This window comes from Amblyomma americanum, chromosome 9, assembly GCF_052857255.1.
Source record: "Amblyomma americanum isolate KBUSLIRL-KWMA chromosome 9, ASM5285725v1, whole genome shotgun sequence".
Classification (NCBI taxonomy): domain Eukaryota; kingdom Metazoa; phylum Arthropoda; class Arachnida; order Ixodida; family Ixodidae; genus Amblyomma; species Amblyomma americanum.
Genome location: NC_135505.1, coordinates 24705103 through 24732305, shown reverse-complemented (window position 1 = coordinate 24732305; position 27203 = coordinate 24705103). Strand labels below are relative to the sequence as shown.

Below are 27203 nucleotides of genomic sequence, written 5' to 3'. Positions count from 1 at the left end.
ATTCGCAGCAAAATTGTGACGCAGCCGTTTCTCGTACAGCGTTCCGGGGGTGTGACGTGTGACAGAAACATTCTTTGCATATAGCTTGCGTCTGCGAATAAAGTTGGTGGCTCTAGCTTGCGACAAGGATTCGAACCGACGGCATATGCATCTTCAAGTGTGTGCCGTCACATACTCTGTACTTTCTCCCATGATGTAAGGATACCGTGCCACTTCCCTTCAGGCGCAGTTGAGCTGGCCACTGAGAAGTGAGACGGTTACTGCGCCTTTTCCTTTCCTGAAAATCATGTTTTCGGTTCAAAATTGTGATGCAATTCTTTGTCGTGCAGTGTTCCGGGTGGTGCCATACGCGAGCGTGCACGCGTGTGTGTGTGGGTGGGTGGTGTGTGCAGGAGGTTTTCTATGCACCCAGGGGCAGTAATGCTCTCGCATTTCCACACGTAAGATGTCTTAAATGTACCTGTGCAGATTTTTTTTATTCAGTGACTTAAGCCAATATTTAGTGTCATCACGACTCTCCTTGACAATGGGCCGCCAGCTGGCTTTTCATGGCGGGCGTAGTAAACTGGGTTCCCCAGCCGTATTCAGCCACAATACATTGACGGCAGCCAGAATGCTATGCGTACAAGTGGTGCATTCGCCGTGCCTACGTGTCTAGATTACTGCCCGGGACAAGCTGCTTTCCCCTGAGAGCAGGTCAACACAGGGGACTCTTCATGGAAAGTGGGGACAAGCTTGCGAAATTCAGGATGGGTGACACACCAAGGTTTTACACTGAAGCTGACTGCAAGAGCCAGAGCATAAAATTTTGAAGCGAAAGCTTCACTGCGCTAGCTAAAGCCGATTACGCAGTGCATTGCCGTTTCATATTCAAGTGAGTCAGAGGTTAAGTGTGGCTAGAGGCCTTTCCATATGAGGTCCACCATGGTGTGGCACCACTTCACCTCTGACCTTTCCATTCACCGGAAGAGGGCGAAAGAATAGGCCGCAGCATTCATCGGGTGACCAACCGCTCGCAGTGAACTATTAATGTAACTGCCACCAGCCAAGGTAGCAGGGTGGGCTGCATACCAAGTGTGCGGAATGCGCTCTACGTTATAGAGTCCAAGCCACGTCTACCATTTGATGCACCATAGGTTTCGGTCTTTAACCAGGTTCAGCAGTAGTTAAACCGCAGCAAATTTTTTAAGGCATACAAGTTGAAAATTTTTACGTCTATCTTGTTATTCTAATCACTTGGAGAGATGCATAGTAGAGCTGTTAGTTAAAAAAAGAACGCATAAAGAATAATAATCAGGCAAAGCGCCTTGTTCAGCCCCGCTACGGCCGATTCAAGAAACACTGTGCAAGTTTGTTGGTTGCCCTACACTGTACACACCAATTAACCGAAGTAGATGTAGGCTGTCGTTTAGCGCGCACTTTTTATGTCCAGGCTATGCTGCCCGAGCCCTAAAGTAGATTTATATGATAAACAAGTTTTATTAACGTGTGCATCACAAGACGACGAATCGTTAGACCCCATCCGGAACTCCCTTCGCCTAACGGTTCGGCAGTAATGGCCGTCCGAGGGTCCTCGGAATGCACGGTTTGAGGGCGGAAAGGTGGTCGTTGCGAATGCCACAGATATTTTGGGCTCCATCTCCAATAGTAATTTTATCCTCAGGAGCATGCCAAGTCATTTGACGCAACTTGGAACATTCCGCGTATTACGGGTGGCCCCCGAATTTCATTCAAATGGTGGTCCCCGGGTTGCAATGTGATATAGTGTTGTTACGTGGTTACTGTTTTAGACAATTTGACCTTCATTGCACACAGACGCGTCCTTGACGAACGCAGGTAGTAAGATCTAACACTCTTAAATACGGACTACTAACGGTTGGCAAAGGGAACAAATTCCCTTTTCAAAACATGCGATGTTCTAGCAGATACGAACATTTAAGCCGACGTTTTAATCGAAGCTGTTCGCTAACCTCCAGATTTTCGGTGGCGCGTTTAAAAGCCTCCTTTCATTGCTAACTGCGTCAACTTACTGTGCTTAGCGGTGGGAATATGCCCCTGCTATGGCGCTGCGGACTTTGAGGGTGCAGAAATGAAATATTTCCGCGAGTGGGTTTCGAACGCACGTCGGCAAGAACCGATCAGCTTCGCTGGCACGAGAGCACTGCGCTATCACTGCAGCTAACCACGCCCCGTGTTAAGCTGCAACGCACGTTCGCGCTGCGCAGTGCACATTGTCCTCTTCATGAACTTCTCTCTGCGACGCGAGCAGATCAGGTCAGCTTAAGCTCGATCAGAGCTTAACCTGAGCTTAGTGTCGTTGCCAGACGTGTCGACGAACTAGCGAAGCAAAACCATGAGCCAACCAGGCTAGTGACATGCTTTCGGACACCTACTAGGTTTAACTACGTTAAAACCATACCACTTGTTTCCATCTACAAAGGCATAGGCTAAATCGTCTTTAGGCTGTACTTGGGCTCGTCAATGACTTCCTCGCACGAAGCCAGATGAGTTTTTAATCTGCCCCGAAGCGCCCGATAGGAAACCGATGCCAACAGGAGTGCTACCTTTCCAGCCCCACTACACCCGAAGCAGGACGAAGTGAGCTTTTGCATAGGCAACCCAAAATAGCTTTGCACTGTTTACGCGCATGTAGACATACGGGTATGCAGCCTGCTCTTACGACACCGGCAAAGTATCGCTGCTCGTGTGCAGGCTTTTAGCGCTGCTAAACCTTAAGTAGGACCAAAATCGTCTTGAAACAGGCATCCCTGTTTTGGCTTGGCCGAGGTTTTTTTTTTTTCAGCATAGACTTCAAGCCTGCATCTAGTTTCCTCTTACGAAAGTGAAGAAGCCTGACGCAGGCTGGATGTCAGAATGTAGACTCGGTTCTCCCTTGCATTGCTGATATGGTTCTCATATGGAATCAAAACAGCAGAACCTAGTTTCGCCTTCCCACTAGTTCCCTATAGGCGTCTATGAAGGTAACTGAGAATTTTCTCGAGGTCCAAAGGCTCACGCGATTATAACTTCTGCCTATTCATAAAAATGAACATTGCTAGCAGTTTATATGGTCAGTAGATTGCTGTTCCTCGGCCCATCTCTTTGTATTGGGAAATTGGGGCACAAGTGTGAGTTCATGCTCCTTCAGGTGTTTGTAGAGATCGCTAAAAGATATCATATGCAGCAGAAACTAATATGGCGAAAACTTTTTTGTAGCGTAAGCCCAATATTCTTACGTGGGGACGAATGTGGAGACAGCAATGTGAGTTTCAGTCAGAAATTGGGTTCAAGATATGTGTGCAGTTTCCACCGCAACAGCACCTTTTTTTTACAGTTTTTTATTATTTCTTGTCAGGTGAAAGGGGCAGCAAAATTACCCATATATTCGCTCACGGCAACATGAAGTTCGCATACGGGGTTCAAACAGCCAACTAAGTGTGAAAAAGCTCCTGCAGTCCACAAAAATAGTCCTCCTTATCGGTGGCAGAAGCAACGGTTTTGATAGATTTGTTGCGAACATTTTCGGGAAACAAATAAAAAGCACCTTCTTGAGATGTCGACTCCACTTACTTGCGTAAAGTGGCGGAGGTTTTGATAGGATGTGCCGATCAGAGAATGAGCCAAATACACTGGTGTTCTTGTCTGAAACAAAAAGAATTATGTTTGTTAAAGGCAAACAGTATCTGACCTGGCACTAAATATAAATTTAATGAAACAACACTGTATTGCAGTGTGTTAACAAAACGAAGTATCGGCAATTGCATCAAACTGGTGCAAAAATTTGGGCATCCAGGCTGCGTTGTCAATTTGCTCTCTGCAGCATCAGATGGCCAACTTATATTAGGACAGACTTGGACAAGTGTGGACCAGCCTCTTTTTTTTTTCGTCCCTTTGCACCAAGCATACAAAAAAAATTCAGGGGGGCACATTGCTGACCTAAAGTGCGGTGAGGCGAAAGCCATTAGCTGGGTGTTGATGCTTGTGTCACTGATGTGTGGTTAAGATGTTAATTAAGTACACGATTTTTTGTGAACATTAAATGCTGGAGACACTGGAGGGCGTTTGGGAGGCATCCGTCTGATTCGACGCCTTTCTGCAAAGACTCTCCGGCGTCCTAGACAAGGAGATCTACATATGCGTTGGTAGGAAGTAGCGTAGTCGTTAGCACGCTCGGCTGCGGAGCGGAAGGATGGTGGTTCGAGTCTCATCGTTCACAAATTTTTCTTTTCATAACGAATTGAAGAGCGCAGCGAACGGACGCGAGCACGAGCCATTAAAGCCTTAACATTTTGGCAGCTGCGCTCGTAGATGAGTCGCCCTAGTCGCTGGATGATAACGCTGGACGGACGGACGGACTAGAGTATGAGCCATTAAAGGTTTTCGCCTTCCAAAAAAAAAGGCTTCATATGTACAACGCTGCGTTCACGCAGGCTTAATATGCTGTGAAGCCGGCCACACATTTCCAGCATGCTGAAGCGTTGGCTCTGAGGTTTCCATTCCCTTACACTACGCGCTAGGCCAATTGCCTTGCTTGTGTAAATTGTATCGAAAATAAAACTGGGGATAGTGTGGCTTGCACGCAGCAGCCCAAAACCAAGGGAGTGTTATGTGACTCGTGTTTTTGGCAGTGGGAGAATGCGGTAACCATGGAATAGAATTTTACATCTTTAAATCATGAGTTACATTATTTTTTTCATCGCAGGCCAAGACTCAGGTCCAAGGTAGAGAAGGAGAACAAAATATTTCCCGGCAACAGCAGAAGAGCTTGTTACAAAATGTTTATTTCGAAAGCGCACATATAAAATAATAGAGGAAAAATGAAGTTAAGCGGTGGTTAACTACGGCTGCACCCAAAGGTCGAGCGATGGCGTTTTGGCAAAGGCCGGGGCAATATTTCCAGGTCGCCATTGTGTCATGTATGCTAAATTTTGGTTGGTCATCGATTTTGAGCCAAATTTCCCAAGGTCAAATTTCAGGCGTGGGTCTAGTTTTGGCTGGAGAATCAGTGCGAGAACACGAATTTGTGCTACGTAGAAGACGAGAATGAGCGGGCAGTGCCACGGAATGGAGCACATAGAAGTTGATGACGGCGACACTGCATTGCACAGAGCCAGTGTGCGGTGCAGTCTACACGAGGCGTGTTCGGCTGCGGCGATGGCCTGCATCGACAGCATAGGATAAAATCCGATCTTTTAATTTCCGATAAAAAGAGTGTGCTTGAAACTTTGCATTTAGCAGCGCAGTTCTGTCACGTCTCTGCCGCGGCTGTAAATGTGGAAAAACTTAAAGGATTATGGTTGGGTTACTGGAGTACGAAACTTAATCGTTTTGGTGGCATAAGCTGGAACTCTGATTCTCTACAGTATAATGGAGTTCCGTTTCATCAGGTTTGGAACAAATTGCCTCCTTGGGAGCCAAACTCTTTCGGTGAGGCGCCAAACGCAGGCGTGGTTGGGTCTGCCGGGGGTCTCAATTTTTGCTCGGACACAAGTTTGCAACATCTTCTTGGCTTCACACTTTTTCTATGCGTTGCAAGGGGTACACTCTGCGAAGAACTTACAAGCGCTGTTCAGCCTATACGCGACCTTTGTTTGGCGCTCTCAACAGGAGCGTATGCGTACACACAATTTGTTTCTCTCGAGACTAAAGAGCCGGCTTTGTTCACTTGTTTGATCACCAGCTCGTTTCACGGTCATTCTTCTTCAGAGCTGCAAGCGATCCCAAAATCTTACAGAGCCGATCCCAAAACACAACAATGGTTTTCGTCGTCCTGTCGTTACAACAGATTTTTCTGTACTATTGCGAAGTTCTCTGTTGTTGCGACAGGGCTCACTTTATTGTTACGACACAAGACTGCTCAATGCTACAGAAAATACTGTTGTTACTACAAAAATTTCTTCTGTTCTGAAGTCGCAAAGTACAACAGGAAAATATGCGGCGACAACAGAAAATCTTCTGTTCTGTTTTCCGATAGGGGACGACTGAGTTGTCGTCTGGTTTATCTGTTTGCTTCGACTTGTTATGGCCGTGCGGGAGGTTCACGAGGTTTCTTGAAGGAGGTCGCTGATATCTTTGATTACCTGACTTTTCGCTTCTCTTTGCAATATTTAATTTGAGCTGTCCAGGTGGCCGACGACACAAGTAATAATAGAATATCTATTCCCTGTGCTTGTGTATCGGCAGGCTTACCTTTGTTTTTGTGGGTTCTAGTGCATTAAAACAAGTTCAGCGAATATATACTGAATTTACTGCAGAATCCTTCTTTTAAACTCCACACTTCGACTTCAACCGTCATTGCTTGGCTTCGCGCCAACGCGATTTTCGTGCGATGGTCGGTGAACTGTCGCCTGTGCAGCCGAGCAGAGACAATCGATAATTGCTTTGCGTGATGCCGTAACGCAGTGTTTTTATGCGACGTACTTCAACGGACAATCAAAAAGGACATTGAGATCTTGCCTTACACTATAGCTCCTTGTCTTTCCTTAAAGTCTCCGGGATGACATGCGATCTGTTTATACTGATTGGACTTTTTAGGTCGTAGAAGAACGTTATGTTGGATCGACATGCCTCATTCACCTACGTCTCTGTTCAGTGACAGTGCGCCTTGGTGAGGGGGTTTTATGCTCTGCAGGACTAGCCGCCTCAATGGTTTCCTATTCTTGACGCATTTGAATGTCTGCTGCAATTTTGATGTGCAAGTTAAGTGCAGTGTACGAAGAGATGAGGATGTGTGTCTGCGTCGCGGAATAGTATGCGTGTACGTAAAGTATTTAGCAGCTCTGCGGGTTTGATTTCCACGCAGTGAAAAACTGTGGCGATAGCCAAGTAGTCTCACGCAGCGTCCTGTGAAACCTATCTTTTCGCGCCACCACAGCTTCAAGTCGCAGTCGTGGACTGTTTCTTTTTCTGCCTCCTTTTTTATCCACGCGCAATTAGAGTATGGCTAGGCTGAAGGTCAAACTCAGACAGTGAACTGCTCACGTGATGTTGAGCGGGGTTGGTGCCTTGAGTAGAGCCACCGCTCTAAAGAAACCATAAAGAGTGGAGCTGCATGCCAGGAATGTTGAATTCACAGCATATGAAGCGTAAACCACCACCGGTTTACTACAACTATTCTGCAGGAGACAGCGTTCTTGAAGGCAAATTAATATTACCGCTTACTGACTCTCCTTAACTCGACGCTTCTATCACCTTTGAAGTCAACTTGATGATCAGCTCTAAATACCGTCGGGCTATTGTCTTTTTTTTTCGAGAAGTGTGCCATGATTCATAAGTTGAGAAAGGGGCAAGGAATGCAGTATATAGCAAGTTGAAAGAAGGAGTGAAGGCCCGTTGCGCTTAGGTAGTCGCAGTGGTTGCTGATGAAATGATTGTTCATAGTCCCCTTCCCATAGTCACGTTCACGGTTGCACCACAGCCCCGCAGCCGTCGCTGGGTTCGTCCACAACAAGTGCCGCACATCAAAATTGTCCTGTGCAACGCCACAGTGAGGGCATCTCTCAGTTGCTGGCAGATCTTATGTAGGCCACCGATGGCGGGCAGATAGTGCCAGAGGTGCCCCTACACGAATCCGGCGCACGAATACCTCCTCCTGCCGAGTAAAACTACGAGGGAGAGGGGGCGAACCCGGTGGAATTGGGGCGCGTATTCGCTAGCGAAGAATTTGGGAATCGGAGACATGGAACAGGAACGGATCTGGGGAAGAAGGGAAGGTGGCGGGTCGTCTGGTGTGTCAAGGTGAGTCACAGCGTCCGCTTGAATGTTACGTGGCTCCTGAGCATGGCCGCGAATCCAGTGTATGATCACAGGATATCAGCACTTTTCGCAGAGCACATGAATTCATTGTGTAATCTCGCATGTGCGTCGAACCGCCTTCAGCGGTTTAAGGATGGCGAGGAAGCCGTTGTAAATATGAACTGTATTGAATGAGGGAACGAGTGGAAGGGATGCAATGGCAATGTAAATGGCTTGAATGTCCAATGCCAGGGTAGCGCACGTGTCCACGGTATACGTCGCGCGAAAGTTGAGATGCGGCTGGGAGGGACTATACACAGCAGTAACTCCCCTCTCTGCAGTATGTTCTACACACGTGTACAATATGCACCCTTCAGGCAGATACGCGGCTGATACCGACGGGGAAAAGTGGGGCGATTCTCTGCGAGCTGACAGTATGACCACGGAGGAAGTGCCTTTAAAAGATGAAGTTGGAGGGACTGTTCGTGGGCTCTGTTTGCCACCCGTTGGTCGATGAGTTCACTGAGTGTATTAAGCTGGGCGAACTCCTGTAGCACAGGTATGGGTGTTAAACGAGGCAGATATGTTATGACGCGCATATCCTCACGATTGATAGCTTCTAGGGAGTCGCACTGTCTGCGGGTGAGACGTTGAAATTGTGCTTGATATATTATCCGTGATTGAAGGATGGAGCCCACAAGCTGGCGGGCTGTATGCTCACGCGCTCCACCAGTGGGCATAGCTGGGCGAGGAATCAGACCTAGAGAAGCATGAGCCGATTTACGGGTGGCTGTCAGCCACGGGGTTCCAGTTCCAGACGTATGAAAGAGAAGGCCAAAAATACGAACAGGTTCTACCTCAGGAATCGAAGAACTATCTATCGTAAAATTTAAAGGGGGAGATTTCCGTAAGCCGGCTTTATTTCCAAACCGAATGAAACATGATTTAGTAGTCGATAGTCCGCGGACTCAACATGATTTCATTCTTCGTTTCTGATAGCCGAAGAAGCTCAGCGTGGCTGCCAAAGTAAAGAGAAAACGGGACCAGAGGGCGGCTGCGACATATTGCGGTGCTAAATCATATAGCGAAATTACCTGCAATATAGAATCAGCTTCGATACACATGCAAATGCTGCTGGCAGTGCTTGAGTTTTTGAGTGTATGCGGAAAACAGCTATGAATAACTCCATTGGTGTCGTAGTCCTTGAGGGTCCGTTGCGATGTCTATAAAGAGGGAAGAGCCTATAAAACCTCAAGTCGTATCATGATGAATCTCTCCAAAGAATTCATCTTTTCTGACCTGGCACGATTCGAGATCTGTGTGTTGCAGTATGCGCAAGAAGAGAAGTCAAACAGAGCAGGAGGCGAGAAAAAAAATTGATAACGGTGAACGAAGTGCGCGGATGGCGACTGCGTCCTTGAAAAGTCTGAAAATCTAGGCTGCCTTCCTTAAACATCGTACTTTCTAAAAAACTTATTTACTTTTTGTCAGCCGAAATTTGTCCCAGCAAATTATGCACTGTGTACGGACTAACTAAGCAAAAACATAGACCAAAATCCCCCCCCAACCCCCCACCCTTGCGGACTATATACCGAGGGTTGACTACAATGCGGAAAATACGGTACTTGTTTTGAGCCCCTGGTGAGTGTCCGATAAATTTTATGCGCTCTTAGCTCTTAAAGAGTTCTCTCAGTTAAGCACAAAATGGCAGTCAAGTGGGGGGCTCGTTGCGATATACATATATCAAAGAAGGCAACACTATTTGAAAGCAAGGAAAGCATAGGGGAATTTTTATTGTCAGTGGTGTTTATCAAAGTGGGAAATTAGTAGCGTAATGATTATTTAAATTGAAGGCATTTTACGGAAAGTAGAAAAAATAAAGCTTTCCACCGGTGGGATCAGAAGCCGCGACCACTGTATCTCATAAGCATGCCTTTACAGACAAACTGCGGCAGTGGCTGTCTAACCTTCTACTTTCGGAAGATTGACAGTGTCTCTGGGTGCCAAGCCTGACCATATTAGCGGTCATCCTGTCATATCATCAGTGCCACGTAGAAGGAAATCTCGGTAGGGTGGCATCTGTTCCAGAACCCACAAATGCTACCTGTGGAGAACCGAGGCTGTCGCTAAGATTCTGCGCACTAAATTGTAGGGAAGTGGGAACCACATTACGGTATGGACATGAGAGAAGCCTGCTGTCAATGCAACTTAGGAGGGCACTATCTGATGTTTCTTTTTCTTGAACACTATAGGGCAGAGCAACGTACGCGACACGCGGAAATCGTGGATTCGGATGCCACCGGCGGCATGCAGTTTGTGTATTTATTTACTCTCAGGGCCGGAGAATTACAGAAAGGAGACAGTCAAAATAACAAACCACGCTACAATATCATCCGTAACAGCATTTTTAAAAAGGTCGTCATTTGTAGTGGAGGTGGTTCACTTCCTTGCATGCCTTGGGGATGAATAAACAGAAATGTTAATTGTTGCTAATGCTGGGCACATCAACCTTGAACGGCCGGTCGCTGCGGGATTAAATGCATGATGGCGGTACAAGTAGCGAATCCCTGAGATTAGGTTTAGAATGGTAGATTTTGTGCAAAAGACATCTTCCCGTCATTCTGTGATTAACTGAAAGATATGGCAAGTTTATATTCGATTTTATTAGAGTTACGCTTGGAGCTGTCGAATAGTTTAAAAGAATCAAATGGACGGCCGACTGTAGATTGATTCCATGCTCACAATTAGCGATGATCACGTACTAATAACTGCACATTTGAGTTTTAGCCTGACTAGTGCTCTGTTAATGGGGGCCACCGAAAAGTACCATCATCAATAACGAAGTGTTCGGCTGGCGTTGTTTGTAGTTTAGTCTAGTGAGCTTGCAAGGAAAGGTTTACTACAGATATGCACAGCAATGCACTTGTAAGAGGGAACCTGGGTTAGTAGAGCATTACCAAGCGAATAATCACTATGTACTTCATTAGATACATTGCTGGAAGTTCTCATAGACGTCCATTTATTAATGTTGAGCTTCATTAGCCAAATATGAAAGCAAGAAGTAAATGCTTTTAAGATCGGTATTATGTTGTGGTAGAATATCGTTGATCTAAAAAACTGGCTGTGCTGCTAGAACGTTTTTGAGGGGTAGTTAGTTAAGCGTCCTATATCGAACAGCGTAACCCAGAAGGGCACAGGAGACGAGGAAACAAACACAGTGCTGGCTATAGTCAACTGAAGGCTTATCTCTGTGCCAATAAGTATAAATACATTGATGACATCCCTATAGAAAGGCACACAACGCGCTAATTGAACCATTAAATTTTAATATTTGCACTAATAAAAAGTGCAGATGAGTTGAAATTGTCAGAACACAATTCGAACACCTCCCCCCCCCCCCCTCCACAAAAATAAACGAAGCAAGCGAAATTAGCTTCAAAGTGCGATTACTCGGGCTTATCGCTTAACGATGATGATGGCAACAGCACGAAGACGGGATGGACTGATAGATGCACAATACCTGCGCTGACTGTCAACTGTTGTTTTCATTTCGGAAAGACAGCATTCCATACTATACCTCCGTAACACACAACAGAAACAGATTCAAGATGCACAGTAAGGCAAAGTGAGAGGTCCGTGCTCTGCTCGGAAATAAGGAAGGATGAACCTTCACAACTGCTAAAAACAACAAAACAAGTGTACAGAGGTGGCAATAAATAGAAATAAAAGCATTTAACATGTAGCTTTTCGCGTGTCCGTTGTCATCTGTTTGCACTTGTTTTGTTGTTTTTAGGCCTGAAGGCCACAAATATTGATGCTGGCAGTGTAATGCGACGAAAAATTCAGGGGGGCACTTTGTTGCCCTAAATTGCGGTGAGGCGAAAGCCTTTAGCGCAGCGTTGCTGCTTGTGTCGCTGATGTGTGGTTATGATGTGAATTATGTCCACAGTTCTTTGTAAATCTTAAATGCGTTTGGGAGGCATCCGTCTGATTCGACGCCTTTCTGCAAACAACGACAACCTAGACAACGATAACTACATATGCGATGGCAGGGCAACAAGGAAAAAAATATGCATGAGCAGGAAGTCGTTAGTACGGTCGGCTGCGGAACGAAACGTTGGTGGTTCGAATCCCATCATGCACAAATATTTTTTTCTTATCGAGTTGAAGAGCGTAACGGACGGACGGACGGACGGACGGACGCGAGCATGAGCAATTAAAGGCTTTCGCCTTAATAACTTGCTCTTCCTAGGTCTCTGCGACTTCGAATATGATCCCTGGATCTAAGAAGGAGCCAAAATCTTGCCACTTTCCTTGAATCAACTGTTGCAGATAGACTCAAGAAGCATGAAACGTGCCTGCCACAAAGAAAATTTTGATGGTAACGTGATGTGCCCGTGTGCTGTGCGATGTCAGTGCACGTTAAAGATCCCCAGGTGGTCGAAATTATTCCGGAGTCCACCACTACGGCAGCTCTTTCTTCCTTTCTTCTTTCACTCCCTCCTTTATCCCTTCCCTTATGGCGCGGCTCAGGTGTCCACCGATGTATGAGACAGATACTGCGCCATTTCCTTTCCCCAAAAACCAATTATTGTTAACTTAGAACCTGAAAAAAAAACGCGTCCTAGCCAGTGGATGTAAACTGAAAGTTAGACTGGCCGTGAGTGAAAAATGGCGCATCTTGGTGGTCACCTGAACCGCGCCGTAAGAGAAGAGATTTTCCTTCCCTACGGCGCGGTACGGGTGTCCAGCGAAATATGTGAGACAGGCATTATTTACTTTCATTAAAACCCATCTTCATTTTATTTTGCATCTCTTACGGCCCGGTTCTGGTGTCCACCGAGATATGTGAGACAGGCGTCCTTTCCTTAAATTGTCTAATGGGCCACGCATCGCGCCGAACGGGCGATAGCGTTCCGTGCACTCCTTGCCAACGCTGCAACACGCTGTCACGTCTCAACTCTTAAAGACGAAGCTTAAGCGTCCTCCAAAGTTTGAAGCTAGGAAACGAATCAGCGCCAAAGCATGCAAACACAGACGAAGAAAGGACAAGAAACAAGCGCTGTTAAGATATGTTATGTTATAAGACTCGGCTTTGATAGCTAATTGCGTTAATAAAATAACTATCTGGACTATCTGGTCGAGGTTACACCACTGGCTTCTCGGCAACTAATCAGAAACAACCGATTGACGCCCCTAGAAACATGTTAAGCCGGTAAATCACTCCCGTCCTTTGCCTTAGCATATGAGGCGTAATAGTAAAGCGAGGACAACTTCACAGCCTTATCGACGACACTGACGCCGGCTTTTTTTAGCTAATGAAACGTAGTTTCATTAAGGCGTCAGTGGTAATTTGGTGCTTCCTCCAAATGTTAATTACGTGTCACATCGTCATTATCGGCATGACCAGAAGGGCGATGGAAGGCTAATTGCGGTCAAAAACGTTTTATCATATGCGGTCATGTATCACGAGTACAAACTTTTGACTAAACTGGTCGTGCCTGAGCAACGTCGGGCAGCGACACGTTTTTCGCTGATTCTCTAACGCGCTAACAGGCAACAAAGGTATCTATTACAATTCGTGAATTTTTCAGTGTAGATATTTGAACCGTGCACGTGTAAACCAGGCCACCGTCTCTGTTTCCAGCCGTTCACCCTCCAAGGAACCGAAAGAATTCCTCGAATTAATATTCCAGTTCGGCATTCGACTTTCCACCACGTACACAAGTTGAGGTGCTCATACTCTTTATTTGCTGCTCGTACCTTGTCCGATTATTATACACAGCATAACCTTACTTTCGCGGCTTTTACCTGTAATATTTTGTGCACATTTGCACCTCGTATGAAGCTACCTTCCGAACTCTTTGGTGCCCTGCGGCCTTCTCATGTCGCTATGAGAGATTTTCCAATGGTGCTCCCCCATCCTATGCGTGCATGAGATGTATATAAACCTTACTACAAATAAAATGTTTACAATTATTATTACATTTCAATATGCGGTCTCCAATTAAATAGGTAAATAACAATCCCTTGATATGTCATTTTTCGTTCCCATCAAAATTAAATAGTTTTCTGCCTAACAGCATATTGATGCCTTAAGACAGACACTTTATCAGCTCTTCAGTGCAATACACTAGCGGCAGATGTTCTTGAGGAATGGGAAAAATTTTGTGCAAAAAGTCATATTTTATGAAAAAAGCTATACTAAAAGGCTGGGGCTTCTGAACTAAATGCCCGATAGATCGTGGAAATAATTTTTGTTTTGAACTGGCAGATTAAGCTTGCAATTACAAAAAAATATGATGCTGCTACTGGTGGAAAAATATCTCTACAGGAAAATAGTGAACGACTTGATTCCCACTCACCGTTTCGCGAAGTTATTAAAGCGTTAGCATTAGGAAAGGCTCGGATATAACGAACTTTAGAACCCGGTTGCTCTGCCAGAGATATGTCCCGGAAGCAATTATTTATTTTTACTGCCACCTCCCACGGTAGGCAGTTTGCTCATAATCTAAATCTAAATAAAAAAGCGACTTTATCATCTGCCAAACTAAACAGGAGACAAGAAGTATGTCAAGGATGCAGCATTCGTGCGCAAAAATGTTTAAACGAACTTATTTCCACGAAGGACAATTTTTTTTGGTTTGACTTTCTATCCATTCCGAGATCAAATCACCTCAAATTATGGTGTACCCTCTCACCTGTAGATAACACTAACCGGATTCAAATACACAACGAACCAGTTAGCACTAATCAGCCACCTAAGTTCTAAGTGACTAGTTCTCATCTGTATGTTCGTCTGCCAGCAATCTTGCAATCGCGACCTTGCAAACCCATTCAAGAAAATAAATACCGGGAATCAAGATTATCCACAAAGAAATATCTTTATTATACAGTTTTGTCAGGGTTTAATCATCTGCTTGGTGTGACCAAATGAACAATTAGCCCCTAATAAACGTAAATTTAGTGTCAGTTACGCCAGGCATTATGCCTAATATTTACACATTATTCCATATCACACAAAATCACCACATTATGAATGCCCTCCTGCCTTATCCACTATAACCCGATAGCACACATAAGAGGTCAAGCGTCTGCTATCAAGAACTCATCCCTTCCTAACGCAGTAAAACTATACAATTCACTGCCTCACGACATCGCTTCATACACAGATCGTTCAGCACTCCGCGAGACAGTTACCTCACCTCTCACAAGAAGAACCCGTTCTGAGTGCCTTGCACTGTCTTCCTTCTGTAGCATAGCTTACATCCTGCGAAACTCCATATATAATTACTGCCCTTTCTTTTACCTGTGGTGTTTTTTTATTTTACTGAATACTTTATGCATATCCTTGCTGTAGTTTGTCCTTATGCAAAACATACACTTGGTAAAATGAAAACGGATTTAAGAGATACCAACGAAACTTAAGAGAAGCGCAAATACTTTTCGATGTAAACTCCCCCGGTCTGATAATTTAAAAGCCCAATCACGCGTCCAGGGCACACGACTAAAGTGACATTGCGCTGCGGAACGCGGAGTCACTGGCTGACTCTTTTTCTCATAGTATATGTGGCGAATGCAACCTAGGAGATTGAAATGGTGATGCTTGGAAACTGCCGTAAGTCTTTACCGCGCACCTGTAGACACATGTTGTTACGCAAACCACTTTTTCCTTCGAAGCGCTATTTCTCCCTGGTTGCCAGATTGGCCGCAGGTGGCTGAATGTCGTGACCTTTACCTTGTTCAGCTGTTTAGGGCTGTTCAAAAGTGTGAGAAAGAACCCCAGAGAGCAAGGCTGCCCATTTAGAACAGAGCACGCGAGCTCAGCGGCGTCTTTTGAGGCACCAGGCAGTGTCAGGTAACCACCAGTCTTCATCGGATCGAAGAGAAGCTGCAATAGAAAGAGGCGTGCACATGAGATGTGAGCTACACGTCTGGAATGAAACTCTTACAAAATCTTTGGTGAGGAGGTTGAGAAAAATTGGTAGGGTTAACGTAGTTAAACTAAGTAGACGTGCGAACGCATGTGTTTATCCTAGCTTGCTCACGGTTTTGCTTTGCTGAGTCGTCCGCACGTCTGCCAACGATATTAGTTCGAGAGTAGTATTACTTCGGTAAGGCATGTTGCTGGGCAAGTTGGTTAAGAATTTTTGAAACTTGGAAAGAATCCACCTTGGCGCAAGTAAAACCACACACACAAAAAGGTTGCGTTGTCTCCTTGTCTTTCCTTTGTGTGTGTGGTTTTACTTGCGCCAAGGTGAATTCTTTCCAGGTTTCAAAAAGTAGTATTACTTGATGAAGACGACGACGTGCAATGCACAGCGCGAGAGTGTTGGTGTTTGACAGAACGCGCGACCTGCTGCGGCGATAGCATAGTGCTTTCGCGCAGTGGCCAGCGAAGCTGATCTGTTTGTGCCGCCGCGGCTTCGGAACCAAGTCGTGGCTATATTCTTTTCTTTTGTATTTATTTATTGACTTCATTTAGGCTCACAAAACCAATTCAAGGTCAGGTTTCAACGGAGAAAACGGCTTTGGCAGCTCTGCTCGTGAAGTGGAGCTTTCGCTTTAAACAATGTACACACCAGATTGTCATGCTCCGATAACAATGACGCTGTGCCTGCTAGGTGATGTTTCCGTAGTTGTTAGTAAGAAAAATAATAGACTTCAACTGGAAGCGTTTCGATGAGATTCCTGGTTTTAATATCGATATGGCGCATGCGTCAGGAAGGAGGCCGTGGAACCATATTTCTGCTCCCGTACAATTTCTTTCTCTTCTTGTAGTCTGGGTTGTCAAAAAGTGCGCCAGGGCATTAAATCTACATTCAGAAAGTTGTAAATTTTGAACGAAGCGTACGTGTCGTCAGCACACTTACCACGAACGCTCAACAGCGCTGCTTGGGCTGTTGCCAGTGCGGCGAAGTGTTGGCGGTTGGAGCCAAGACAGTGCTCTCGGTATATTTGCCGCAGCTGACGATAGCTGCAGCCCTGTTCGATTTAACTTGTCTTTCGCAGGTGTCTTACTGACAGGTAAGATAGCGGAGCTATATTTCGGTTCGGGCTTCCTCTCACATCTATTTTAGACTTTTTACGTATTTCCTGAGCATTTTACAATGCACGGTAAGGCGAACAGAAATAGTGAGAAAAGTTCTCACAGTAACATTGCTAATTAACTAAGTTAAATAATTAAGTTTTTATTTACAACATTAAGCCGCATATTTATATTGAAACCAAAGAGGCAATGACATTCAAAGACTATTCAGTCTTATACAATTTTAGTAAGGTGCCTGTGTCCTGAGGTATGCAGGTCTTAAAATTCAGGCTGTCCAATCTGTGTAACTACCCATGCGGGACTGCGGCACTCACCACGGGGCTCCTCCCCGGTGCAGCGCAGCTGTTGCGTATGACGCTCCGCCTGACATGAATGTGGAGTTGCAGTCGTCGGTGATAACTTATCGTTCTCGGCCCGCGAAAGCAAAGAACCACTGTTCGGCCGGCATGGGGCCAGCGCTGTTTCTTTAAGCGACTGCTTCTTTAGTGGGTGACACAAAGTGGTGCCGCTCTCGGTTTCGCATGCGGTCTAGCGCAGCAATATCACTCTGCTGGCCAAGGCTTGAAACTATAACCGCCGCCTGTAGATCCGTATTCTTGTCAGTCGAAGCGTCACACACAACGCATCTTCGTCACATCAGGGAGGAGTTTCATGTCAAGTGCAGCGATATCGCATGCTGAATTAGACGGATAGTGCTGAACATTTAGACGGGCATATCTCAGGACACAGGCGCATTACTAAAATGGTCGACAATAGAGTAGGCTTTGAATGCTACTGCCTCATTTTCAATATAAACATGCACACTATTTCAGTAGATAAAATGTTAATTATTGAATTTAGCTAAATATTAATGTTACGATAACAAGTTTTTTTACTGTTTGGGCCAACCTGGCCGCAGTACTCATTTAGAAAAATGACTTCTGTACTAATTTCGGTTATTTAAAAAAATTGTTAAAGCTTAATTTTGAACACCCTGTATATGAGTACACAGACCTCGACCAACCCCGGAAGAGAGTGGATATTGCACGGCATGCATAAATAAAACTTTGGTGCTCTCATGACATAATACTAGTTTGTCCTATTTCTATGCACATTGAACAGTATGTGCGCACTATGCATATATGAAATATGGAACCCTCAGTTGCATAACTATTTTTTATAAGGCACTATTTTCATTTTAGCATGTTTCACTCACACCATTCTCAGCAGATTGATCTTTAATTGACTCGTCATATTCGAATTTTCTAGATCTCTTCTTACGTTCACCACCTGACCTCAACATCACAATATTAGGTTGAGGTGAGGTTGAGTGAGGTTGCTAATGGCCTGTGAAAAATGCAGTGATGGCGGATGGCGGGACTACAATAACAAGGGATGAGGGTGAGGTTCAGTGAGACGAAAGATGTGATTAATAAACACGAAAGAATCAGGGCGCCTAGCCCTAGAGAAAAAATAAATGTAGCAGAGGTATCCAATTTAATAAATAAGCGCAAGGTAGCCCACATAAGGAAGATTAATATGGAGAGAAGTTAGCATGCTCAAAAGAACGGAGGTAGCCTAAAATATTAATAATAATAATAATAATATTAATAATAATAATAATAATTGGTTTTTTGGGAAAGGAAATGGCGCAGTATCTGTCTCATATATCGTTGCACACCTGAACCGCGCCGTAAGGGAAGGGATAAGAGAGGGAGTGAAAGAAGAAAGGAAGAATTAGGTGCCGTAGTGGAGGGCTCCGGAATAATTTCGACCACCTGGAGATCTATAACGTGCACTGACATCGCACAGCACACGGCCTAAAAGTGGCGAAGTGGAATCTAGGAATAAGTACAAACCAGATGTATACTTTAAGAGACAAGGAGGGCAATGTCATTAGCAATATGGATAATATAGTTAAAGTAGCCAAAGGTTTCTACACAAACCGATAAACTTGCCAGTATGATAGGAACGTTAACGAGAAAGACAGTAGCGCACAGCAATGCGTCATCGTGTCAGTAACGAAAGAGGAAGTAAAGGAAGCATTAAGAGCAATGCAAAAAGGAATACCGGCTGATGAGGATCAGGTAACAGCAGATATGTTGAAGGACGGAGGGGAGATTGTGCTAGAAAAACTAGCCGCCCTGTATATGCATTGGTTTATGAACTCTACCGTACCAGAAGCTTGGAAAAACGCAGACGTAATCTTAATTCAGAATAAAGGAGACGCCAAGGGCTTTAAAAATTACATCGCGATCAGATTACTGTCAGTTGCCTACAAGGTATATACAAAGGTAAATAGAGTCAGGGCAACCTTACAGTTTAATCAGCCAAATGATCAGGCGAAAAATTTTCCACGGTAGATCATACTCACACTGTCAATCAGGTGATAGAGAAATGCGCAGAATATAGCCAACCCTTACATGTAGCGTTCATTGATTAGGAGAAAGCATTTGGCTCAGTGGAAACTTCGGTGGTCATGCAGGCATTTCGGAATCGGAGTGTAGAAGACATTTATGTGAAAATAATGGAAGATATCTATAACAACGCACAGCTACCATAGTCCTCCGTAATGTCATCGATGAAATTCCGATAAAGAAGGGCGTCAGGCAGGGAGACACTATCTGGCCAATGCTGTCCAGTGCCTGTTTACAGGAGGTATTCCAAGAGCTTAATTGGGAACAGTGTGGATAAGAGTTAACGAAGAATACCTACATAATCTGCCATTCGTTGATGACATTGCATTCCTAGACCACTCAGGATATCAATTGCAAAGAATGAGCAATGAGTTAGGCATCAGAGCAGAACGGTGGGTTTAAAAATTAACATGCAGAAAACCAAAGTAATGGTCAACAGTGTAGAAAGGGAATAGCAGTTCACAATTGGTAGCAAGCTGCTGCAAGTGCTAAAGGAATATGTGTACTTACGGCCGGTAGTGACCACTAATTCCGATCGTGAGAGGTAAATAACTCGAGGAATAAGAATGGAATGAAGCGCATATGGCAGGTTATCTCAGATCATGAATTGCAGTTCACCAATATCCCTCAAGAGAAAAGTGTACAACAGCTGTACGTTACTGGCAGTCACCTACGAGCAGTAACATGGAAGCTAGCGAAAAGGATTCAGCTTAAGTCAAGGACAACGCCGTGAACTATGGAATGAAAAATGTCAGGTGTATCGTTAAGAGACCGGAGCGGTCAGAGTGAGTGAGGGAACGAAGGCGGTTAGTGACACCCTAGTCTAAATCAAGAGAAGAAATTGGCTTGGGCAGGGCATATACTACGAAGGCAAAATAACCGCTGGTCCTTAAGGGTAACGGAGTGCATTCCAAGAGAAGGTAAGCGTAGCAGGGGGCAACGGAAGGTTAGGTGGGCGGATGAGATTAAGAAGTTTGCGGGCATCCGGTGGGCGCAGCTCGCAAAGGACCGGGTTAATTGGAGAGACATGGGAGAGGTTTTTGCCCTGCAGTGGTCGCAGTCAGGCTGATGATGAGGAGGATGAAGTAACATCAAGGTATTTAAGATGAAATGAACAATTCTGCTCACAACAAATCCCAAGTTGGTATGCATATTTCACGCATAATTTTTTCGTGTGGGTGCAAGAAAGCTCATATCATTTTTTTCCACTTACCCTGGACAATTCAGTGGTACTTACCAAAAGTGGGTCACTGAATTTCATCAAGAGCGATACAGGGTACCCCACGTGTGTTAGATTTCCCACAGGAGCATACCCAATAAAAAGATTGACCTGCAGAATCAAACCTTCATGTTAGAGCCGGTTCGTACCGAAAAAAAGTATGTATACAGGGGTACGGTGGAATTAAGTTATTAGAGTTTGCAGTAAGCATCGAAGAGCTGCCAGTAAGGACCAGAAACATGCTGTTACATCTTTTTCACTCATTTTTGAACTGCGCGCACGGTCACCAACACAAAATGCATTATTAGAGGCACTTGATTCTTTATTACACGGGCGGTAGAAATTTAAGCAGCAGAAACGTGCACATGGAAAATTGTTAGATTATTATTTCGAAAATAAAAGCTAGAACAGTAGAAAAACCACAATTAGTTGCGCTGAAGGTGCACGCCTTTAATCTTTCGCAGAGTTTAAGGGCACATGGCGGGCCCTAACTTGCATGTATCTTTAAGCAAATTTAAATCCTTCCTCAACTTCTTTCCTCCTTTCCTCAACTTCTTGCAACGCGCTGCTTGTTCCGGTTGTTTTAGCTGGGATAGATAAGATATTTTTAGGAAAAGCTCTCAGTTTAATTTTTTTCGGGTACCATAAGATATATGCTGATTACAGGAAGTAAACCAGTTACATAGAAATAATTACTACGCAGATCACTCCCATTTCACTTCAGGAACTGCATATGTGCAGGTCATCAGTCCCCATCGCGGTCATCACTGGTCATCACTGGTCATCATGGGCTAGTTGGCGACAACTCAGCATCTTGCTCAGCTTGCTTTACTGCAAGCCATCATCGTTATGATGAGCCTAACTACGTCTGCAGCAGAACAAAGCCGCTTCGATTCATCTTTAATGAAGCTTCTCCGGCAGCAGCTGCAGACACCTTATACCCGCTATCTTCGCAATCTTATCCGCACGCCGGACTTTCTGCCACCTCCGGCTAGGTTTGCCTTGTCTTATAATCTAGTCCTGTACCAGCATGATCCTTCGTTTATATTTTCCTGACATTATATGCCCTAAATATTCCCATGTTTTCATCTTGTTTTAAGTTAATATATCATTAACTCTAACATCTCCCTAGTGCACTGTGCTATCTCGCATTCTCTTAAAGCTGCTTCTGTCATTTTTATTTCTGTTGCTGGCTGTGCCCTCCCCAATTTATTTTCAAACCTTTACATTCGCCTTCAGGTTTCCGCCCCATCGGTGGGTGCTGGTGGGGTACGACTGCGGTGCACCTGATAGATACTCGTAAGCTGCTATTCATGACCTGAGAGTGACTGCCAATTGCACTCCAACATATTGCTATTCGCATATTTCACCGTCGTAATACTGCTCTGCACTTAGTACTTGCCCTAAGTATATGCGTCGTCTAACAACTTCGAATGCTTCACTGCCTATTGCAAAGTGCTTTCCCTTTATCAGACTATTGAAAATACATTTAAATATCTTGGTATCAATTTTTAGGCCTGGCGTTCTGACTTGCCTGTCCGAGTTTATCATTCTTTACAATGTATTCCCTGGGTTCTCGATCATGCTTTGCCATTCTTACGTATTTTCAATTACTTTTCAGAGGAGTCGTCTCTAGGCCTGATTGGGATTTTGTCCTCGCCTATGGGGACATGGCGACTGCGCAGCCGCTGTAGTGATATTCTCCAGTACCTGTAAAGACGCCTCTATAGGTGGTGCTATAGGCTTCAAGAATCCAGCGGGTTTTGTTGAGGGCACTTTGCGACGCTGACAGCCTCGGCGCGTTCTGACGTAGTGTGCAACGTCCGACTGAAGGCGGGGTCAGTAATACTTCTCTTTGATTCTTGCAAGCGTGCGGGCTACACCCAAATGTCCAGAAGTCGGTTCATCGTGTGGAGCTTGAAGGATTTCGTCCCTTAGGCTCGTCGGTATAACAATAAGGTATTGCTGATTGTTCGCGGCAAAAGTTTTCTTTACGAGGACACCATGGCGAACGCAGAGAGACGCTACCGAGCGCATGAAAGCCTTCGGGACAGTCGGGCGGGTCCCGTTAAGAAACTCAATGAGGTCCCGAAGTTCTGTGTCGGCGTATTGTTTGTCAGCAAGGCTCGTTGCACTGATCGCATTTAAGGTGATGTTGTCGTCGTAGTTTCCGTCCTGCGTTGGGGATTCGACGGGCGCACGCGAGAGGCAATCGGCATCCTAGTGTTGCCGGCCGGACTTGTACGCCACTGTCATGTAGTATTCTTGGAGGCGCAGACTCCATCTGACAAGGCGGGCTGATGGATCTTTGAGGGTCGCAAGCCAACACAAGGCATGATGGTCCGTAACTACAGTAAAACGTTTTTCATAAAGGTAGGGTTGAAATTTCGGCGTCGCCCACACGATCTCTAGACACTCTTTCTCAGTTGCTGAGTAGTTAGTTTCCGCGCGAGACAATGAGCGGCTGGCGTAAGCGGTGACTCGCTCTCGACTGCTGTGGATTTGAACCAGAACGGCACCCAGGCCTGCGTTGTTTGCGTCAGTATGAAGCTCCGTATCTGCGTTTTCGTCGAAGTGAGCCAGAACTGGAGGTCCTTGCAGGTGGCGTTGAAGAGTTTCAAATGCTTGTGCTTGAGGGACATCCCATGTGAAAGGCGTGTCTGTCCTTGTCAAACGCGTCAGGGGCTCGGCGATTTGAGCGAAATCTTTCACAAAGCGACGGTAGTAGGCACATAATTCTAGAATGCGGCGGACTTCCTTTTGGTCCTGCGGTGGAGGGAAATTGGCAATAGCTTTGGTTTTGTCCGGGTCCGGCCGAACTCCCTCGCAACTGACGACGTGACCCAAGAACTTTAGCTCAGTGTAAGCTAAGCGGCATTTCTCATTATTAAACGTTAGCCCAGAAGACTTTATGGCTTGCAGCACAACTTCAAGGCGCCGAAGGTGCTCCTCGAACGTTGGGGCGGACACAACAACGTCATCAAGGTGGACGAGGCATGTCTGCCACTTCAGGTCAGCCAGAACTGTGTCCATCAGCCGTTGGAACGTCGCGGGTGCAGAGCACAAACCAAATGGCATTGCCTTAAACTCATAGAGCCCGTCCGAAGTAATAAATGCGGTTTTTTCTCGGTCCCGTTCATCTACCTCGATTTGCCAATATCCTGATTTGAGGTCCATGGGTGAGAAATATTTTGCATAGCAGAGGCGATCGAGAGCATCGTCGATTCGAGGAAGGGGATAAACATCTTTTTTAGTTACTTTGTTTAGGCGACGGTAGTCCACACAAACCCGCAGTGTAACATCTTTTTTCTTCACGAGGACGACAGGTGCCGCCCAGGGACTACGAGAGGGCTGAATGACGTCGTCTCGAAGCATCTCCTTAACTTGACGGCTGATTGGGGCGCGTTCCGTGGAAGACACGTGGTAAGGTGACTGTCTGAGAGGGTGCGTGGCGTTATCTGTAATTATCCGATGCTTGGCCAAGTGTGTTCTGCCGACGCGGGAAGAAGTCGAAAAGGTATCGCCGTAGCGAAGGAGGAGATTTTCTACTTGGCCTCTCTGCTGCGGCGAAAGTGCGGGGTTACTGTTGTACTGGAAGTCGGGAACACCGGTGTGAACTTCTGTTGACGACACCATGGCAAGACTGCGCGCTCGTCGAATTTCGGCCATACCATGAACGTGGACCACAGTAGTCCCAAGGCTAAGTTGTTGGTGCTCACTGCCAAAATTCGTAAGCAGCACTTCGGTTTCTCCGTTTTCGAGGTAAACGACCCCTCTGGTGACAGCAAGGCAGCGGCCGAAAAGCATAATTGGTTTGCTTTCGACGACACCTTCAAACTTTCGCAGCGTCTTCGCGCCGACAGAGACCACAACGCTCGAACGGGGTGGAATGGTGACGTCATCAAGGATGGAAAGAACCGCGGGACGTCCGAAAGCACGGTGGATTGCCTTCTTGGTGGAGAATGTCATTGACTTCGATTTAAGGTCAATTACCGCGCCATTTTCTGTCAAAAATCCATTCCGAGGATTACGTCCCGGGAACACTGGTCGAGTACGACGAAGGTGGCCAGGTACGTGTTCTCTTCGATGGTTAAAGCCTGGACTCGATGTACGCGAAAACTCACGCGAACGCGAAGGCGACGGCGGCAAGCGACGAGCGACGCCGTCGCGCGAAGCAAAATGCATGTGTCGCTTGCCGTGTCGCTCGGATCTGCACCCACAGAAAATTTCGCTCGTCGCCCGGAAGTCCCCCACGCGACTGGCCAACCAGAGCCCCCCAAAGCCGTTCCCGGTTTGTCTACGGTTTCTCACGGGTACATCTCACGAAACCCGCCCGTCGTCTTGGTCGTCGCCACCGTCGATAAAATATTTGGTTTTGTAGCTGAGAGGCAGACCCGCATGATTTAAATAATTAAAACAATCTACTTGTTGGGTGCGGAGGGCTAACAGCATTTGGAGCGGGCTACGCGAGCGGGCGTACTGCAGGGAGAGATGCGTGTCGAGCCGCGGGTACCGGCGCTCGATCCGCCGTGCCGCTGCGCTCCAACCGTGCAGAAACATTCGCGGCGCGCATTCTCACTGGTAAATTATAGTTTGCTCACTTACAATCAGATTGCGGTGACAGTTTATGGGAGTGTTTTTACTAAGCCGGAGTGCACAGGCACCGAACGAAAGCACACCTCCCCCGTGATGTGACTTCGTCTCCGCAAGCACGCCGTTAGCTATCTCCACTGCCGCTACACCGCTGCCGTAGAGGAAATATTCCTTTGGCCCTGGCTATGAGGCACACTCCCAAAATTTTAAGAGAGAGTACAGGTTACGGGCGTGTTTCTAAGCTTGAGTGCGCAAAGCACGGAGTCCGCTGCGCACGTCGCGGGTTCGCGTCGCCTGCCGCCTTCGCTTGCATGGAGGTTGCCTACAAGCGACGGAGCGAACGCCAGCCGTCGCCGCCGCCGTCGCCTTCGCGTTCGCGTGAGTTTTCGCGTACATGGAGTCCAGGCTTAATCGTGATGTGCACGTGCCAGCTGGGGTGATCAAATGACCCCCGGCAGTACGAAGTTGTGGGCCCGTCCAAGGTGTGGTCACCTTTTTCCGAGTCGCGGCAAAAGGTCCACTGATTACCGAGTAGTCGGCGCCGGTGTCCACAAGTGCGGTGACGTCGGTACCGTCGATTGAAATGTTCAGATCAGCAGTTGTAGTCGTAGGTGTACGGGAACATCGCGGAGTCCGCTCACGGCTGCGGTGCGGCACCAGGCGGTTTCGTTGCGGCGAAGAATTGATGCGGCGAGGCGTGTTATCGGTCTGGTGATCGTCGGTGCGTTGTGTAAGCGGTCGGTCATGTTTGTGCAGCAGTGAAGGATCTTGGACATGTCGCATGTGAGCAACCTTGCCCCCAAAGGTTGCCGCTTCTAGTTTTCCCGACGGGGACTAGGAGACCTTCCACGCGAAATGTCGGCGGAAAAACGTCGCGGAGACGAGAAACGACGTGGAGACGGCGACCTGGTGTAGCAGTGTGGTGCTTCGGGTGTCGCGGCCAGGTAATCGCTTATTTCTGGAGGCCATTGACCACACTGCGGTCGGGGCGCATCGACACGATATCCCTGCAGACCCATACGTCGGTAACGACAGTTGCGGTAGACGTGACCAGGCCCGCCGCAGTGATAGCACAGAGGGCGATAATCGGCGGTACGCCAGACGTCGCTCTTCCGAGGGAGAACCTGAGAAGGGTGAGGTGGGTGTGGTTGGCGGTGAATGTGGCCAGGTGTATCCGGGCCCAAAGGGCCTTAACGCAGCGTGCCCGGGCTGCGGCAACCGCCAATGGGGTGCCTGACTAGGCATCCCCACCTAGTGGTTGTAAGGGCGTGACCCTTCAGGTCACGGACCCCAACACCTCTCTCTATAATTAATAAATGTTTTTACCACCACCACCACCACCACCGACTTGGAGGCGGCGGTGGAAGGCGAACCGCTGCGGCGTATGTCATCATCAGGGGTGTTGTGTTCGGGTGAAGAGGGGCTGGAGGCGTGAGCGCCTGTTGGACCTCTTCACGAATAATGTCCGAAATGGAAGAAACTTGCGGCGACTCCGGGGCTGGAAAGAGCTTTTGAAGCTCCTCGCGTACGACGGTCCGGATGGTTTCCCGAAGGATGTCGTGGCTAGAAGCATCTACACCGCTGGTAGACATCAGCGACGGCGGACGCTCGTACTGTCTGTATCTCATGTCGAGCATCTTTGCCATCGTAGTGGCTTCGGAAACAAATTCGGCGACCGTTTTGGGCGGGCTTCGAGCTAACCCTGCGAAGATCTGCTCCTTGATGCCCCTCATAAGAAAACGCAGCTTCATCTCTTCGGACATGTTGGGATCAGCCCGGCGGAAGAGCTTCCCCATATCCTCGGAGTAAACGAGGACGGTCTCGTTTGGTAGTTGGACGCGTGTCTGGAGGAGCAGCTCGGAACGTTCTTTCCTGAGGACGGTGGTAAAAGCCTGCAAAAACTGAGTCTTGAAGGAGCCCCATTTTGTTATTGTGGCTTCTCGGTTCTCAAACCAAATACTAGCTGCACCCTCCAGTGAAAAAAACACGTGCTGCAGCTTCGAGTCGTCAGCCCACCTGTTGTATTGGGCTATGCGTTCGAACTTCTCGAGCCAGTCCTCCGGGTCCTAATCTGGGAAACCTTGAAAGGTGGGTGGTTCGCATGGCTGCTGCAGCACGACAGACGGCAAAGGGATGGCATCCGGCATGCTGACGGGGATGTTTGTGGGCACTGATGGTCGCGCTGAGGTCAGTTTCCTGGCGGTCGGACGAG

At 46.7% G+C, this 27203-nt stretch overlaps 1 protein-coding gene across 1 annotated transcript in view; it reads right to left on the bottom strand.

Annotated features, from left to right (window-relative positions):
• LOC144103246 (tear acid lipase-like protein) overlaps positions 1 to 27203 on the bottom strand; it is a 163669-nt gene that overhangs the window by 41210 nt on the left and 95256 nt on the right. Inside the window, exons 5-7 of the mRNA XM_077636020.1 lie at positions 20417 to 20509; positions 15473 to 15625; positions 3571 to 3642 (exon numbers count right to left, since the gene is read on the bottom strand). Coding sequence (XP_077492146.1) covers positions 3571 to 3642; positions 15473 to 15625; positions 20417 to 20509 — 318 coding nt within the window. The remainder of the gene's footprint in view (positions 1 to 3570; positions 3643 to 15472; positions 15626 to 20416; positions 20510 to 27203) is intronic.